General features: G+C 48.9%; 7 protein-coding genes across 7 annotated transcripts; 1 reads left to right on the top strand and 6 right to left on the bottom strand.

Moving 5' to 3' along the window:
- Positions 1-92: 92 nt before the first annotated feature.
- On the top strand, positions 93-975 carry HOO65_020529 (H/ACA ribonucleoprotein complex subunit 1; the record flags this gene model as incomplete). The annotated part of the gene is made up of 3 exons (XM_071006992.1): positions 93-141; positions 270-326; positions 437-975. The coding sequence occupies 3 exons, from the start codon at positions 93-95 to the stop codon at positions 973-975; spliced, it is 645 nt and encodes a 214-aa protein (XP_070861167.1).
- Positions 976-1,528: 553 nt separating this feature from the next.
- HOO65_020528 (Ribosome assembly protein 4) lies at positions 1,529-3,222 on the bottom strand (the record flags this gene model as incomplete). The annotated part of the gene is made up of 3 exons (XM_071006673.1): positions 1,529-1,781; positions 1,843-2,918; positions 2,998-3,222. The coding sequence occupies 3 exons, from the start codon at positions 3,220-3,222 to the stop codon at positions 1,529-1,531; spliced, it is 1,554 nt and encodes a 517-aa protein (XP_070861166.1).
- Positions 3,223-3,622: 400 nt separating this feature from the next.
- On the bottom strand, positions 3,623-6,605 carry HOO65_020527 (MutS protein -like protein 4; the record flags this gene model as incomplete). The annotated part of the gene is made up of 8 exons (XM_071006407.1): positions 3,623-4,125; positions 4,184-4,332; positions 4,388-4,659; positions 4,722-5,122; positions 5,185-5,272; positions 5,332-5,642; positions 5,712-6,033; positions 6,090-6,605. The coding sequence occupies 8 exons, from the start codon at positions 6,603-6,605 to the stop codon at positions 3,623-3,625; spliced, it is 2,562 nt and encodes an 853-aa protein (XP_070861165.1).
- A 947-nt stretch (positions 6,606-7,552) lies between these two features.
- Positions 7,553-9,201, bottom strand: HOO65_020526 (Transcription initiation factor TFIID subunit TAF12; the record flags this gene model as incomplete). Its single annotated transcript, XM_071006687.1, has 2 exons — positions 7,553-8,673; positions 8,790-9,201. The coding sequence occupies 2 exons, from the start codon at positions 9,199-9,201 to the stop codon at positions 7,553-7,555; spliced, it is 1,533 nt and encodes a 510-aa protein (XP_070861164.1).
- A 1,138-nt stretch (positions 9,202-10,339) lies between these two features.
- HOO65_020525 (Interferon-induced GTP-binding protein Mx) lies at positions 10,340-12,877 on the bottom strand (the record flags this gene model as incomplete). The annotated part of the gene is made up of 1 exon (XM_071000090.1): positions 10,340-12,877. The coding sequence occupies one exon, from the start codon at positions 12,875-12,877 to the stop codon at positions 10,340-10,342; it is 2,538 nt and encodes an 845-aa protein (XP_070861163.1).
- An 875-nt stretch (positions 12,878-13,752) lies between these two features.
- On the bottom strand, positions 13,753-14,781 carry HOO65_020524 (D-lactate dehydrogenase; the record flags this gene model as incomplete). The annotated part of the gene is made up of 1 exon (XM_071000089.1): positions 13,753-14,781. One exon carries the CDS (start codon positions 14,779-14,781, stop codon positions 13,753-13,755), a length of 1,029 nt encoding a protein of 342 aa, XP_070861162.1.
- A 518-nt stretch (positions 14,782-15,299) lies between these two features.
- Positions 15,300-15,829, bottom strand: HOO65_020523 (CVNH domain protein; the record flags this gene model as incomplete). The annotated part of the gene is made up of 3 exons (XM_071007082.1): positions 15,300-15,441; positions 15,498-15,696; positions 15,766-15,829. 3 exons carry the CDS (start codon positions 15,827-15,829, stop codon positions 15,300-15,302), a joined length of 405 nt encoding a protein of 134 aa, XP_070861161.1.
- Positions 15,830-17,573: the final 1,744 nt, after the last annotated feature.

Here is a 17,573-nt window from a genome sequence, read left to right as displayed (position 1 = left end):
AGGCTCGACGACAGTTTGCGCAATTGCTTGTTATTTTCACAGCCTTCGGCATTCTTCTACTCTCTAGCCCTTTTTCTTCTTCCTGGCTCGTAATGTCCTTCAGAGGCGGTGGTCGCGGTGGTCGTGGTGGTGGTCGTGGTGGTAAGATTCCGAACCCTAGTTGATATTGATGGCCTGGTCGGTGCCTGGAAGCGCAGAGTTTCGAGACACTTGCAATAGTCCCTTTTCTATGATTGAGCGAGCGATCACGCTAACAATTATGTTTCTAGGTCGCGGAGGTGGCAGCTTCCAGCGCCGTGAAGAAGGCCCTCCTGCATCGGTGATCGGTACGTTGTTCCCCAGTAGAACTCAATTCTCGATTCCCGAAAGTCCTCATCCTTTTCTTCACTTGAATGTGTTGCTAATGAATACTTCCTTTTTGTTTCCCCCTCCACAGAGCTTGGCACTTTCCTCCACGCCTGCGAGGACGAAATGGTCTGCGAGTCCACCAACCCGAAGGTCCCCCAGTTCAACGCTCAGATGTTCCTCGAAAACAAGACCGCCATTGGCAAGATCGACGAGATCCTCGGTCCCATCAACCAAGTGTACTTCACCATCCGTCCCACTGAGGGCATCAAGGCCACTTCATTCAAGGCTGGCGACAAGTTCTACATCTCTACCGAGAAGCTGCTGCCCATGGAGCGCTTCCTGCCCAAGCCCAAGCCTCTTGCTGGCCTGCCAAAGGTCAAGAAGCCTTCTCGCGGCGGTGCTGGCGGTGGCCGTGGAGGCGGCCGTGGAGGCTTTGGCGGCCGTGGAGGCGCTGGTGGTCGCGGAGGCTTTGGCGGCCGCGGAGGTGGCCGTGGTGGCTTTGGCGGTGGCCGTGGCGGTAGCGGCTTCGGTGGTGGCCGTGGTGGTGCTTCCCGTGGTGGCGGCGGCTTTTCCAGAGGTGGCGCTGGTGGCCGCGGTCGTGGTGGTTTCAGCCGTGGTGGCCGGTAAACCTAACCCAGCGTGATTTTGCGTTGTTAGTTTTCATCTCTGCTTCACACACCCGCTGCTACCGCATGCTCAGCCGTTGCAACCCTATTCCATTTCCCTCTGAATTCTTTCGCAGGCATCCCTGTGCGGACTCCCTACATATTCCCACGATGCTCCGGTCACTTCTCTTTACTCTATGTCTATAGCCATACTTCTTAGGGAAGATCTAGAGAAACTAGGACTGCGAAGATGGAAACGACAGTCTCAAGGGGAAAGGGCGACAAAAAACGAATCGACATCGACGAATGAGATTCAATGCTTTGTACGGATGGATGGAAGGTGTTAGTTTCTTTGTCTTTTTGTCTTGTATTGTTCTATTGCACTACCTGGGTCACGGCGTTTTTCTGAATGGCTTTACATATTCTATTCATCACATTTCCTTCGTTTTCTTCATCTTTAGCATCTCTAGTATGTACCTGGCCAATGTGTTCAATGTATCAACTTGATATGTATCATTTACGTCATAAAATGACCTTTATTCAAACTCGCTTTGTTTCTACACCGTCGTCTTTTTTTAGTTGCACCACACGCGCACAGCCTTGTCCTTGCCTCCACTGCCAACCTTCTTACCATCCGGACTCCAGTCTACCGCATACACTTCATCTTGGTGGCCTGGTAGATCGGCAGCCATCTTGTGGGATGCCATCGACCAAACCTTGAGGGTACAGTCCCGCGACGCAGTAACTAGGAGTCGAGAGTCGGCGGAGAAGGAGCATTGGAAGACGGGCGCGACGTGGCCACGCAGGGTGTTGATAAACTTGCCGTCCCTTTAGTGATCGAGAATGTTAGTTGGGTTTTAGCTCAACGGGAATGGACAAAAGAGCTTACCTTGCACTCCACAACTTGGTGTGGTTGTCCCAGCCAGCACTGGCAATCGTATTACCGTCAGGGGAAAATGTGACGTGGTTCACCTGCTTCTGGTGACCTAGCATTCTTGCAACCGGCTTTGTGCCCTGTGCCGGATCCCACAGGTACATGGTGAAGTCATCACTGGCTGAGACTAGTCTTTCGGTAATCTTGCCTTTGAATCTAGCCGCACGCTCGAACCTCTCCTTTGCCTTTTCCTTGCGCTCTGCTGCAGATACCGGAGTGGGCATATGATCGTAGAATGCTGTGCGGAGCACAAACTCCGTCGATAGTGCTAAATGGTTGACCCAGTGCGCGTGCGAGTTAAGAGTATGAACCAATGTACCTTTAGTCGCGTCCCAGACTTTGATGCTCTTATCGTGACTAGCACTGTATATCAGGTTTGTGCCGCCCCAGCGCACACAGCTAACACTTCCCTTGTGGCCGGACAGCACATGTTCCGTTCGTCCACTGTTGACCACCCATACACGAATAGTAGCGTCTTTGCTAGCACTAGCCAGACGCGGACCCTCATCATCATTCCACAGATGATACGGTTGCCACGCAATGCTCGTTACCCACTTTGCGTGGCCTGTTAGTGGCTTAGTCGTTTTCGCTTTGCCAGTTTTTGGGTCCCACACCCGCACGCTTTTATCCATGCTGCCAGTAGCCAGCTGCTCGCCATCAGCCGACCATGCCACGCAGAGAACCCAGCCATCATGGCCGGCTAGCGTCCATTTTGGAGTGCCTGTCTCAGTATCCCATATCCGTGCTGTCTTGTCGCCAGAGCCAGTCGCCATGCGACCACTGGTAGCAGGGCTAAACTGTGCGCATAAAATGGCTTCACCGTGGCCAGGAATACGTTGTGACATGCGCGTGACGGCTTGGACTTTGAAAACGGCTTGCGGCTCAGCGCCGAGAGTGATGGTGGTCTCAAATGGGTTGGCGATGCCATGACTTTGGAGAAGCCCCAGTAGATCCTCAGGGTATGTGTCGACGATGACATCGGAATCGGGAATGTGCACGCGGAATTTGTATGGGAGAAACTCTTCGCGATCCTATTGATGAGACGGTTAGAACTGGCATTCTATACTTGACTTGTGTGGATTGTCATTGTCCAGGAACATGTGTCCTTACCCGTCCTAATAATGTGTTGAGAAGCAGCGAAATGTTTTTTTCACTAGCATCGGCCAAGGGGACTTCAATAACCTCTGCGAGTTGCTGTCCTTCAGAGTCTACAAAGCGGGCCTTGAAAGAACCGATATCTTTGCTAGTACTAGCAGTAACATCTTGCTGGGTACCGGTGCGTTCAAGGTGCTCTCTGCGCTGCCGCTTGGATGGCGGGGGGAGAACGGTAGACATGGTGATAGCCTGATGAAAGGTTTATCGTATTATATACAGGGAGAAGTAACAGAAGAAATCAAATGTAAAGAAAATTGAAACAAATGATTCTTTCAGGGGCGAAACCAAGAGCATAAGAACTTTGAAATACTATGGCGACTTGTTAATTGTGTTTCTTGTTGCTCTCTCTTGCTTCGATTTTTTTTTTCTAACGTGGGGCTAAGATTGTGTGATAAGATAAAGGCTTGACAAGGGTACTGCTGTTTGTGCAACCTGAAATGAGCGGGGCTCATCATACTACCTTTTCGGGTATTATTGATCCTTCTGTTTGCCTCGGTTCCAAACACAAACAACTGCTGCCACTCACTACATACGACTCCCATACTCAAACAATTATGTACCCCACTTTGCATATGCTTCGCTAGTTACGTCCCTCCAAACTAGCACTTTCAATATCGCTCGTTCTTGTTACATCGAGACTCTCGCTATCACAATCACTACCCTCGTCCTCACTATCACCGTGGTGAGATGAAAGTTCTTCCATGCGATTAATGAATTCCTCCTGCAACCTTGCAAGGTATTTCCACAACGCCGCATTGTCCATCTCCGAGCTCACAACCTGTTTGAGGCTTTCAAATAAATTCATGACTAGACGTCGTCGCGCAAGTACTTGAGCTCTTTCTGATCCATGCTTAGATGCTTCTCGCTGTGCTTGGAGGTCTTGTAAAATCGCTTCCGCAAAGGCAATGAAGCGAGGAGGGAATTCCATAGCTTTAGCCAAGCGTAGCCCGTAGTGCTCGTTATCGACCACACCCGATTCAACTTTGTAAAGCATAGTAGTCTTGGGCGTGTTATCGCTATCGTTTGACGTATGGGTTGCAAGATGGAGGTTTAGAACCCCTGGTCGGTCTTGAAGGGCCTCGCCTAAATGGACAAGTTAGGTAGGAGAGCTTTGGTGGTCAAATGTGAAAACTTTGCTTACCCAGTTCAAGGAAGTGGGTGGTAAACCAAACTCTGGCCTTGCTTTTAATCAGGGATTCGGCCATAGCAACCGCAATTGCAAGGCCATCTCTTGTGCTTGTACCCCGACCCAGTTCATCTATGATAGCCATACTATTCTCATCGACATTTCTAGGAGCAAAAAGGTCAGTCACAACAAAGTCTTTCATCATATGGGATCACATACCTCAATATAAACGCCATCTCTCGCATTTCGATAGAAAATGTCGACATGTTAGCTTCAATGCTGTCGTCTGTAGACACTCGCGCAAAGATGCTATGAATGATAGGGAAAGAAGCATACTCTGCCGGCACAAAACAGCCTATCTGTGCCATGATTTGAAACAAAGCAACTGAACGAATATATGTGCTTTTCCCGCTCATATTGCAGCCAGTGACGATCTGAAAATGATAGTCCTCACTAGAATAAAAGTCGTTTGGGACGAACTGGCTTATAGACTGCGTGTGATTAATGTTAGATGTGCCGGTAGATTTAGGTTATTGAAAGAAGCCGCACTTACAACATCCATTAAAGGATGGCGGGCCGCCTTCAGAGCAAGGGTTCCGTTTATCTCAGGCTTGACGTATTCTCTCAAAGTAACTAATTGTCCAAAGGATGAGATCATATCAAGAAGAGCAATTGACTCGCACACACGGAATAAATGCGGGACATGGGTTCGGATGAAGTCCAGGATACTCTGAATAACCGCATCGCTTTGTATGATGACCTCTTGCTCGGAATCTTTGACTCTTTGGTTAAGTTTGAGCAAAAGGAGCGTTTGGCACTGGATGAATTTACGCTTTTTGATGCAATTTATCAAGCCCTCGGGCGTCGGCCGATTTTCAAATTCGTTTGCACGAACTTGAAGCCAGTACTTCCGGCCTGGATCATATTTAAGCTGCGCGTTTACACCAAGAGTACCTAATAATAGTTAGTAGGAACTAATCACTCCACACTTAAAACTGAATACGGGACAAGCTAACTGTTTAATTCCTCAAAATGGCTGTAAATATCTTCTTGGCCTTCCTTGAAGGTTTTTCTTGCAACATCAAGAAGACCGTTGATACCTCTCTATGCAACACATTGTCAGCATCGATCCTAAACGAGCTTGAGGTCTGCGATAAGGGTACCTTGACAGCAAATGTGCGCTGGTTTCTCAGCTCAACTGGAGCCTTAGCATAGGTTACATCGGGCTCAATGGATTCAAGAATCTTGGCGAGAACGGGGTGTGTGATTTCAGGGCGACAGAGGTCGCGAATCTTAGTTAACAAGGGACTTTTCGCTGGCAACAAGGCAGCGTGTACTTGTGGAACAGATTCTAAAAACTGCTTGACCATGAGAACTTGATTCAAAGCCTGCTCCGATTCATACAACGACACCTTTGTCGTGACAAAGACCATCTTGGTGAGAATTTTTTCGATGTCGGAAAACTTTTGCAGAGCTAAAAAAAAGAAGATATAGTATGAGATTCCGAAACTGAGAGAATAACAATACCGTTGACTCAACTTACCTTGACGAATTTCTATGAACATAGCCTCATTAGTAGTTAATTCTGAGAGCGCGTCATATCGGGGAATCAAGAATGCCTCTCGTAGTGTTGATGGTTGAAGGATATTACTACGTAGAATTCTAGCACCCATTGGAGTCTGTGTATGATTTAGTAGCCCATAGAGACTATTCTTTGACCGTGGCTCGCGGAGATTACGGACAAGCTCTAGCGACTGAACAGCAGATATATCAATCATCATCGTGTCCTCGGACGGCTGATACTTGATACGGAGAGAGTGGGGAGTGACACGGATAGAGTATTCGCTTTCGAGGTACTTCATAGCCTACATTGGGTTAGCAACTCTAAATATAGCCACTGAGGTCGGGGCTCGTGACTTACGGCTGAAAAAGAGCAGATCGCATAGAAGTTGCCCTGTATTGCAACTTTGATAGCTTCAGCATCCTCCCTGAAGGCCAGATTTTGTATGTATTCCAGTCCAGCCGCTTCATTCCACATCGACCTGTCTCCTGATACTAGCTTGGAACCAACAATATGCTCTTCCAAAAGTGAATACAAGGTTGACTTCTGGTTCGGTGAGCAAAACGTCGAGCAAACTAGAATGTATGACGGTTCGTGCATGCGGAGTTTATGGATAGTCTTGACATAGAACTGATTATCACAAATCTGGCTCATCGAAACTTCTCCAGTTGACACATTGATAAAACATATGCCAACAGACGGGACAACGCCCCGTGCCTCGCTCAAAGCACAGATGAGATTCTCAGCCTCGTCATTCCCCATAATGGACCCGGCTCTTGACTTGCGCCCCGAAGCAGTGCTCAAGCCACGAGACGACATGCTCGTCGGCGGTCTGGACTGACGTGAGCCAGTGCTCTGGTGTGATTGAGGAGGCATGTTCCGACAAGCTAAATGAGATCTCTGAAGGGATATAATGCCGGGAGTGGACGTGCCTTTGGAGTTCCGGCTCGGCATCTGACTAATAGAAGATTCAGCACTAGGCGATCCCCGATTAAAGAGTCCATCAGATTCATTGCAAGAGAAGCTTTTTGGCGTTGAAGGCTGGGATGGGGAAATAGTGAAAGACTCCATGATTGTAGCTGTTATATGCTACCAAGGCCAAGGAAGGCTAGTGAGAAAAGATGAGGAGGAAAAATGAACGCGCCGTCAAACTTTTACATCATGAAGCGGGGGGGTTAGCAAGAAGCAAAGAAGCAACTACCCTTTCGGAATTTGTTCAACCGAAAATCATGGAACATTCAATAGCCACGAGCCAATGGAACATTATCACATTTATCGTCGCATTTCAAGGCGGCCGACTTAGTAGTTGTAGGGATTCACAAGAAAAAAGTAGATTGTACAATGAACCAAGCAAGGAGAGAATACCCATGAACAGAAACCAGAGAACGGCAGAAGCCGCGACCGTAACTATGGCTCATGGCTTGTAGCGAAAAAGGGTAGAGAGGAGAAGCCAATAGAAACAAATCCAAACGCCGCCAACATGCAATCATCTGCAAATCCCGCAAGAAACGAGAGTATGCACAAAAAGACAAAGAAAGAAAGAAAAGATAGGAACAAATAGGAAAGTAAAAGCACACAACAAATCAAGAGCCCAGTACCATTTTTAAGTCTTAATCCCACCCAATACTATCCAAATTCGAAAGTCATGCCAACCCTTCATACAAATAGAACAAAACATGAACAAAACAAAACAAAATAAAAGCAAAAGAGGCATAACAAAAAGGTCTGATCCATCCCGACCGCGAGGTCACAATCTCCGGTTCTGGCTTTTCTTTTTTTTTCAGGTGTGTTTGGGTCACGTCAAGTCAACACTGCGGCATTTCCTACTGGCCGCTGCCGCCTGATCGATTGCCCCTAATTCTCCGTGGCGGACCAGGATACTGATGGTAGTGCTGTGGTGGCACCTGCGGGGTCGGGACCGGAGTGGCTACTTGGGTCTGCGGAGTCACCTGTAGTTGGAATTGATGGTGAAGAAAATCATGCGGCAAGTGGATGCCGGCCTGTTGAGTCTCTGAGGAAAGGCTTTGTTGAGCAGCTTGTGCCGCCTGCACTTGCGCCTGGACCTGAGCCTGAGCCTGGGCTTGAGCTTGAGCTTGAGCTTGAGCTTGAGCTTGAGCTTGAGCTTGAGCCTGTGCCTGTGCCTGAGCTTGTGCCTGGGCCTGGGCCTGGGCTTGTGCGACTTGGGCAGCCTGAACTTGGGCTTGTGCTTGTGCCTGGGCTTGAACCTGGGCTTGGACATGAGCCTGGGCCTGGGCCTGAGCCTGAGCCTGAGACTGTCTGAATCTTTGTTGGGCCTGCACTTGCGCTTGTGCCTGGGCTTGTTGTTGTTGCCGCTGCTTCTGCTGTTGTTGCTGTTGCTGTACTTGTTGTGATGTTTGTGGCATAGGAACATTCGACATAACTGAACTAGGTCCACCAGTTGATGTGCCACTACCGCTTGTATTGAGAGGTGCTGCGTGTGTCATGGCAGGCGTCTTGTCTGTGCTAGATTTAGACAGGCGCCGAGTGTCGTCGATTTGGCGATGCCGCCGCTCCTGCTGTTCCTGGCGCATCTGGCGCTGAGAGTCCTCATTTTCAACGGCATAAATAGCGGCAATACGTAGCTGGAGTTGCGCGAGTGCATTTAGGCGGTCGGGCTTACCGAGCTTGCGGAACTCGTTCTTAAACTGGTGAAAGGTGTCGCCGGAGAGTTTGAGGACAGCCTGTGACACTCCGGCCACAGCAAGTGCTGCGTTCGTCTCAACGTCAGGAATTCCAGCGGCGGGTGCGGATGATGGTGCGGATACGGGAACAGGGACAGATGATGACACTGAAGCGGGGGTTGGGGCGGCCACTGAAGCGGTATTCGGAGGTGGAACAGAAATGACGGTATTTGGTATAGCGGCTGTCGATGGAAGGGCGATCATATCTGATTGGTCAGTGATGCCTGAGACGGCAGCAGTAGCTAAAGTATTGGTCAAGAAGTCAGCGACGAGGGAGGGATGACATAGGTAAGCAAAAGGAAAAGTTTTGGAAGAAAAACCCAGAGAGCGGGCACACGCCGGGCAGGTAATCACACACCGTCAGCATCCAGTTCCCCATCAGCATCCGGCTCACTCGCACTCGGGGTTGGGGGTTCCGGTGTTCCAGGCTGATGATTATGCTGATCACAAATTACGGTCAATACCCAGCCACCCATCATCTTGCGGTTGACAGCCTTGGCCTTCCATGGACAATCAGTCTTTTTAGTGCTCGTCTTGTGCTTTGTAGCAAGGCATTTGTACGGCCGGCCGCCACGATCGCATACTAGATCACAACGGACCATTTCGTTTCCGGGCACATCGGCACCACCAATCTTGCCGCGATGTGAGCGCGCCTTGACAACCTTGTAACCCTCGCTCTGCATGCGGACGCTCAGATCGTTGAAGAGTTCCTCATACGATTTGTACACGCCTGTTGGCGGCACATTGATCGACTCTAAGACGCCGAACATGGTGGTGATGTTGGTGGCGATGGATCACATAAGGTTCGCTGCTGGTCGCGAAGGAAGGGAAATGTAGTTTATATGAGTCGGGGGACCGTAGGATTAGATATAGGCGAGGTAAAGAGCAAGATGACGCGATGCGATGCGATGCGCTGCGATGCGCCGCAGTGGCGACGTGACGTGTTCGAGAAGGGTGAAAAATAGGTCGGAGGGAGGGTGACTTTTTGATAGAATTGATGGTTGACAAAGACAAATTAGTATTTGTCGCTGGCCTGGCTTGTGACTCTAGACGAGGATGTTTAGCTTGTGGCTGTGTGGCTGCTTGCTAGTAATTTTATTATCGTTTTACTAGAAGAGATGGCAAAGGCGATAATTAATAATAGCAGTGCCGAGACAGAGACAGTTAGAAATCAGGCAAGATGATGAGCTGTGTTAGAACAAAACAAATCGCATTCTGAAAAGTGTGTCCAGACGATGCAGTCATATAGTGAGGAGAAAAAAAAAAATAGCGGACAAAAAAATAGAGAGGGGAGTAGCAAAAACAAAGGCCTAGACTTTGTGTCTTGGTATCCGACTCAAGCACACAAATGTCAGGCTTAGTACACAAAGGCAGGCGCCTCATTCAGCAGCAGCAAGGTTTGTTCTTGCTCTATTGAAGCTTCTGAAGCTCCGAAGCTATCGCGCAAATGGAGCTTCAAAGCGAAGGCTCCTAGAACTAAGCAGATCAGGCTGACCACTCGATTGTGTAGACCCTTGGAGGAAGGGGACTGCGGGTGTGGATTTCCGTCCGACCCGGTGTGGAAAAGCTATCCAAAAGTAAAAAAAAAAGGCGAGAACAATTTTTCGTGCAAAGGTGGGTGAGTGAGCAGTGAGCGTGGACCACGTGTTGTCGTATTGAATGGTAGGCTTGCCATAGTTTAGGGTTAATGAAAAAAAAAGGAATAGAACAGGATGATGCTGCCGCCTACCAACACTTGCACGCTTACATTGTTTGCAACATGTCCCTTTGCCTGAGACATCTCCATACGTGGCTCAACATTGAATGTCTATGAGTCTATGTAGGTATATCCTTTGCTATCTAAGTAATAGTCGGCTGCATCAATACAAATTGAACCTCTAGAAACCTTCCTGCTTCGTATCCCCTAAATCAGCGCCTAGTCACATACGGTCTGGGCTCCCGTCTCGGCATGGCACTAGCTTGGTCTTCTAGGTGATAAGGGGGGCGAGGCGGAGGAGGTGGAGGGGGTGTGGAAGGAACATCAGGCCCCTCAGATCCAGACGACGTCCGCTTGTAGTGCTCCCAATCTCCGCTCACAGGGGGATCATTACGGGATTTACTTCTGCTCGATGAGACCGACGGATCACCATCGTTCTCTTTGTAGTAATGCGTACCGTTTCTGTGCGAGTGGGAGTGTGAAGATCGCTGAGGACTGCCCTGCTGTTGGGCCTTTAGGGCCGCAGCCTGCTCTGAAGCAAGTATCTGCTGTTGCTGCTGGTACTGCAAGGCCGCTTGCTTGGCGGCCTCTAACTGGCGGAGATCGTGCTGGCTTTTTACAATAGTTTCTTGGTCTCTCAGAGACGTACCATTATTTTGTGTCGCAGCGGTTGGGCGGCGGCGAATTACAGTTTCGTCCTCCGAGTCTTCGCCATAATCATCCTCGTAAGCAGACCGTAGGTCGCTGCGCATTGCCAGATTAGCACAAAGAGTCTTGGCTTCCTCGATAGCATGTTTCTGATTCTTAAGCGTAATCCGGCGATCACGGGTCTGTTTGTTCTCGGCGGCAATAGCCTCAACCACAGCGTTTGACATTTGCAGAATCTTCACAGGGTTGAACAAGCGAAGGAGGCCAAGAATCAGGTAGCGCTCGGCAATCTGAGTAATGACATTGCGAATAAAAATGCGCGCTGTGCAGTCGTAGTATATGAGCATCTTTTCAAGCACCTCTTCGGCCTCTGTATAGGTTTGCCCCTCTTGGGTTGCTTGGTGACGCCACTTCTTGAGACGCTCTTCGTATTCTGGATCAAAGGGCTGGATCTCAAGTTCCATGTCCTCGGTCAGGCGCACCAACTCCTTTTCGGCTTGCTTGACCAAGTCAGCCATCATGGGCTCTAGGTAATGCTCACGAAGAGGTGAGTGCATGCGCTGGGGCCAAACATAGTCAATAATTTCCGATAGAAACTCGTTACAAATGACAACAATATTATCTTTGAACTCGGTAGAGATGGTGGGCCAGTTTTGGGCGTAATCCTGAAACAGAATATACGGAGCACGTGGGTTGGAGTCCATAGGGAGCTCAGTACCGCGAACCTGTGCGAGGAGAGGCTCAACATGGCTCCGGGCAAAGTCCTTTTTGGACTGGGAGCCTAAACCATTCAGAGTTGAACTGACGCCTGAAGCGCCTGTGGTATCACTGAACTTGACCTTGCGTGCGCTGTCCCGAAATCTACGAGCAAATCTCTCACTCTCTTCACGGACACGGGCACGAAGCCGCTGGGGAGGTGTGCCCTTCGAGATTGCTTGGCGGGGAAAGAACTTTTCGCCAGGGGGGTTCTTGTAGTTTCCGTTGATAGCTGGTGTAACAAGATTATTAGAGGTAGAGAAGAGCTCTCCCATCTCTAGCTTCATCTCCTCAACAGTGTCTTTGCCTTCGCCAAGCTGTTTGAGCTCGTGGTCGCAGCGGCTCAATGCATCCTGAATCTGCTTGCGCAAGCTAGGGATATGACGGCCAATGTGCTTTTGCAGCTGAGTACTGAGTTTCTGACGAAGGGCGCCCACGCCGCGCATTGACGCAGGCAATGTGCTCCATTTTCCGCGACTGAAAAACTCATCCTCTCGCCTCTGGCGCTCCGCTGGACTTGGCCAAGCCTCGCCGTGAAGCGGGGGACCAGGGTTTAGTAAGACATACCACCCAAGCTTGAAATGGTTCTCAGCATCTTCGTTCATAACTAATTCAATGAACTTGTCTTCGAGGCCGATGCCTTCGGTAAGATCAGGCTTGGTGAGCACGCCTATGGAGCGAGAGCCAGAAGGATCAAACTGGCGGGCTTTTCTGAGAATGGGAGCTTGAACATAGTCATTGTTGCCACCAATAACAGCAAGAATGATTGTCCGCGAGCTTTTCATGTAGCGATCCGAAAGAGCCTCGATAGTGCGGATATCCGACTCAGACTGATCACGGTTGGCAACCCTGACTAAGCCAGGGAGGTCCACCAGAGTGAGGAGGGGCATATCTGGGCCGCGCTTCTCGACAACCAAGATGTCGCGAGCAGCAAAGCGACCAGGAATACCTTTCGGGGCAATAAGATCGCCAGCATCGCGCATCAAGGACTCGAATGAGGTGTTTTCGTTGACATGGCCGCCATACTGAAGCAAGCGCAACTGCTCGCTCTGGGGTCGGCTTCGATCGGGAATGATGGTGACTTTGAGAGTGGATTCCTTGGCACGGCGCATGCGAATCTCGGTGGCGAAGCGTGTGCAGGCACCAGAGTCGCGGGGAAAGGGCGTGCCTGTGAGGGCTTCTAAGACAGAGCTCTTGCCAGCGGACTGGTCGCCAACGACGACGATCTGAGGGAGCTTGACATTGTCAAGCTGGGCAAATTGAAGCTTGTCGATAAGCTCGAGCAGACCCCGCTGGTCATCAGCCAGGCCGTGAGTATTGAGAGTTGAATCGATGATCCTCGTCATAGTAGAGACGACTGCAGGCTATGTATGTGTGCTGTATGTTGGCCAATACCTTCTATATAACAGAGGCTAAAAAAGAAGAACTGGCGATCTGTGTAAACTATGCGACGCCAGGAAGAAGTATAGCAAGCTAAGACAAAAAGAAGAAAATAATGGATAATGACGATAAGATGAGAGCAACAGCTTCGGCCAAGGCCCAAGAAATGAAATGCTGGCCTTTATATATTTTGAGGATGTGAGGCAGAGGATAAATAAAGTGGAAGAGGGAGGAATGAAAAGAAACAAGGCAGGGCAGGCTCTTGCCCGGCTAGGTCGAAGCTCCTGCCCTGTAAACTTTCTTGGCATAACGTTTGGCTGCCTCAAAATCTATTGGTGACGCAACAAGTTATGGTGGTGGAGGCTACTAGGGTACTTTCAATATAGCGGGGCTTGTGTACCACTATAAAGCATTATAGGGCAAACAAAAATTTAGGACACCAGAACAAAGAGACCAAACGTGATCTTGACGGGCTGAAACGAGAAAACAACATGTGATTTTGGGTTCACCTAACACCCAGCCCAATTGCAAAGGGGAAAGAAAGCCAAAGCTGGTATGTTCCTGTTTTAAGAAGATATAGAAATCGCCTATAGACCGGCCCCGGCGTGATCGTGCCTCTAGAATAGTTCAAAGCTCACACTACGATAACAGCGATGTTTCTACTCAGCTGAGCATGTGAAAATTAATCCTGTTGCCTGCGATGGCATTTCTTCACAGCCACAAAGAGGGTTGGATGGATTTGATTCACTTCCTTCGACACTAATCACCTGTTTCTTTCTTTCTTACTAACCCTTAGTAACCCTATTTCCCGCGATATGCTCTACAGAAACAGAAAGCGTCGCTATTCTTGGCGCGATGCAGGCACCTGAGTTAGTCCGTTAGGGCATACTTTGTGGTGCATGAAATCCGAAAGATTCCGCAAGCTGCACTCTGCAATCTCTTCCATGGCCTCTTTAGTAAAAAAGGCTTGATGGCCGCTTATCAACACATTGTGGAAAGTTGTCAACCGCATGAGAAGATCGTCATCAATGACATGATCCGAATGGTCGTTGTAGAAGAGAGAACCTTCACCCTCGTATACATCTAGTGCTAAGCCACCTAGATGGCCGCGTTTCAGGGCGGAGATGACAGCTTTAGTGTCGATTAAGCCGCCTCGGGATGTGTTGACTAGCATAGCGCCCTCTTTCATGATAGCAAGCGACTGCTCGTTGATGATATGCTCCGTAGCTACCCCTAGCGGGCAGTGGAGACTGACAATATCAGACTGCGCCAACAGTCTGTTTAGCGGCAGATACGTGCCGTACTGGAGAAAGGCTGGGTTCTGGAACGGATCAAAAGCAAGCATTCGGCAGCCAAAGCCATGCATGATGCGCGCGAATGCCAAGCCAATGCGCCCAATGCCGATGACACCAACTGTCTTGCCGTGGAGCGTTTTTCCAATGAGTCCGCCGAGCGAAAAATTCCCTTCACGCACACGGTTGTAAGCACGATGGGTATTGCGGTTGAGAGTCTGGATCAGGGCTACTGCAAACTCAGCCACGGCCTCCGGCGAGTAACTCGGCACATGGGCCACGAAGAAGCCGAGGCGGGAGGCAGTCTCAAGATCCACGTTGTTGTGGCCAGCACAGCGTAGGAGGATAGCCCGAACGCCGTATTTGTGCAGCATACGAAGGACTTCGGCGTTGACGATGTCATTAACGAAGACGCAGACGGCATCAGCGTCAAAAGCTACTAAGGCTGTGCTTGGAGATAGAGATGCCTCAATGTAGTCAATAGTGACATCCGCGAGGTCGTTTTCCTTTTCAGCTGAAAGTGCAGCTTCAAAGTATTCTTTGTCGTAAGACTTGGAGCTAAAGAGAACGAGCTTCATGTTTGGATGTGGGGGCTTATCTGTGTTCAACGAAGAGAAGAAGAAAAGAGGAAGCTGTCGCAGTAAACAAAATCTCCATTATACTCAATCTCTACAAAGCCTAGACTGTGAGACAAGGTAGTGAGTGAGGAGCTTGTGTGCAGTGCATGAGCCAGCCAGCCAACCTGTAAAAAAAGACTTGCTACCCTATAATCCACCACTACGGACAGGGCTTATAGGCCCTATTCACTTTTTATGACCATAGCATGTGTATCTATGCGCAAATTCTCTGTATTATCAAAATTCTACATGCAAACACAAGCAATGGAAAAGGTGAACGTCGGAACCTACGCAGCTCCGACTTCGTCTAAGCCTTGCTTGCGCTATAAGCGATCTTTTTGTCATCTTCTCTCTCTCTGGCGATCGCCAATAGCCCAATAGCAAGCGAGATGCCCGTTAGAGTTATAGAGCTGTTCCACTACACAGGCTATTTGTTAGCGACGGTTTGCATATGGCGTTTCCATAAGCCCCCCCTTATATCACTGCAAATTCTTACTAAGGTCGAGCGTCGTCTTCTTGGTATCATCATCATCTCCAGTTCGACACTGGCATTTGATGCGGGGATAGTACCCCTCTGCCTCGGCCAGGCTACAATCGGAGCACGTCTGCATTGCATCGCCGCTATAGACAGGTAGGTCAGAATATGCTTTTAGAAGCTCTCGTATTTTCAAACCTACCCCCCATCAATGTACTCGAGCTTTCCCCCCTTGTTGATGAGGCACCGGTTGAGATCAAGACTGGAAAATGCCTCTTTTTCGTCGATATCTGGACAGGTCGACCAGAGGATGCCGTCACTGTCACTATCGAGGTAGTAGTGATGGCATGGGTAATAGGATGCCACGATAGCCATATCACCGCGGTCTATGACGGGACGGCCTGTGTGTATAGTTAAAATAGCAGCTCCTCACATAGGTTCAGTCAGTCACATAAGTGCCGCGCACATACCTAAGACCCCCAATGCGGGAGGGATACTGGACGAAAGCCAGAAAGCAAAGCTATTGAACCTCATGCTAGGTTTGAAAGACCGCTTGCTCTAGATTTACGATTGAGTCGTTAGCGCTAGTGCAAGATGCTTCGGGACGTCCTTTTATAGTACAGAAGGGAACGTCCTTGCAAGAGTATCTGTTTCTCTCTCTGGTCGGCAACCAGTCTCGATAGTGCATGCAGATTACAGACTACCACAGCAACCGTTGCGTGTAGGGGCCCAATGGATAGCTCTTTAATTCATTCACTAGATCTAGCGGTAAATCTTCCAAGATTGATTCTCTTCACATTGCCTAGGCTTTGGCCTATCAACTGATCACCTACGGCTCAGAGCTCAGCCTTCCATGCCTCCTTAGTGAAGGACTACAGTCCCAGAACATTGTTTTCATAAATTTCTTCCGGCATATCCATGCTGTGCCATACCTATCAGCTCAACTATTTCAACATTCACGACAGCTTGTATCAAAATCGAGTTATGAACCCCATATCACGTGATATACATACAAGATACCAATGGAAATAGGGTTAGGTGTTGCACAACAAATAAACCTAATAAGAGCCCACCTTGAACAACCACAGCCAGACTAATGCTTGCACCAAGAGGAACGTCGCCATCAGCAGGTTGCCTTTTAAGCAATTGATTAGTTTCTATATCAATGGTAGATGGGAATAGCAGTCTCCGTTGTGTACTGAGGTCATCTCGGCTATACTTGAAATGCTCAAGCATAAAGATGTGAAGGCTAAAGTTGTGACCGCAACAGGCCTCTCGGCGTGCTGCAAAGACGAAAATTATATAGGACACAAGCTTAGAATTTGCAACCTGAGACTCTAGAGCCATATGTAATCCTCTAGATCGTGGCTGTCAAAGCTATAGTAGTCTTCGTAATCCTCGTCATCAGACTCCGAGTCGAACAGGTTGCCGAGTATTTCCTCTACCGTGGCGCTAGCTGTCTGCAGTCAGCGAATATACCGATGGGCAGAGGGAATCCCCCGCAATGGCGTGATATGATGGGCTTACCAAACTCGTAGTTTACATGGCTTTGTGCCTGTATGGTACTCGTTGCCACTGTATCCTGAGAATTCAAGGATGCTATAGACGCTACATCATCTTTATCAAGGCGTTCCAAGACGCTATCCCAAAAATTATTCTCGCCCCCATACTCAATGCATGCTTGTGAGGCTAGGGAGTAATCTTTACTAGTGCCGCCATGCACAACAGACATACCAGACAAAACAGCAATGGGGCCTTCAAGAGAAACCGAAACGAAGTTTCCCAAGTATTTAGTCTCGAGCTTCCAGGAAACTGTTCAGAAGAGAGAATATTATTAGTATCTTGCTTACATCATATTGCCTTTCTAGAAATATGGACTCACTAACCAGAAATGAACCCTGAACTTCTCTGCATGCTGAGAAAGAACTTAGCGTGTTGTAGGCAAAGGATAAATGTAGATGCTGTATGCAGAGCGATTAAGAGAAGGACCAGAATCACTGCGCCTTTTGTATCGTATATACTCTAAATAGCAGCCGATATCCCCTATGCCCATTCCAAACAGCTTCCAAGTTTAGCTACTTCACTCATGTAGGAACCACGTTGATATCCGCAGGCTATCCAGCAGCCCCAACAATAAGAAATTCGGAGAAAATGAAAAGCAAACAGAACGTCGTTTTGCAGACCGCCTTCTTCTCTGTTTTTCTTCTCTAGAGGCAAATGGGCCATGATCTACCGTTGTGGTGTTGTTGTTTGTAGCTAATCTGGCACAACAAAACAA

This window comes from Ceratocystis lukuohia (genome assembly GCF_044167205.1).
Source record: "Ceratocystis lukuohia strain C4212 chromosome Unknown Supercontig2_pilon, whole genome shotgun sequence".
NCBI classification, from domain to species: Eukaryota; Fungi; Ascomycota; class Sordariomycetes; order Microascales; family Ceratocystidaceae; genus Ceratocystis; species Ceratocystis lukuohia.
Note: the sequence above shows the minus strand (reverse complement) of the source record. Positions and strands in the feature narration are given on the sequence as shown.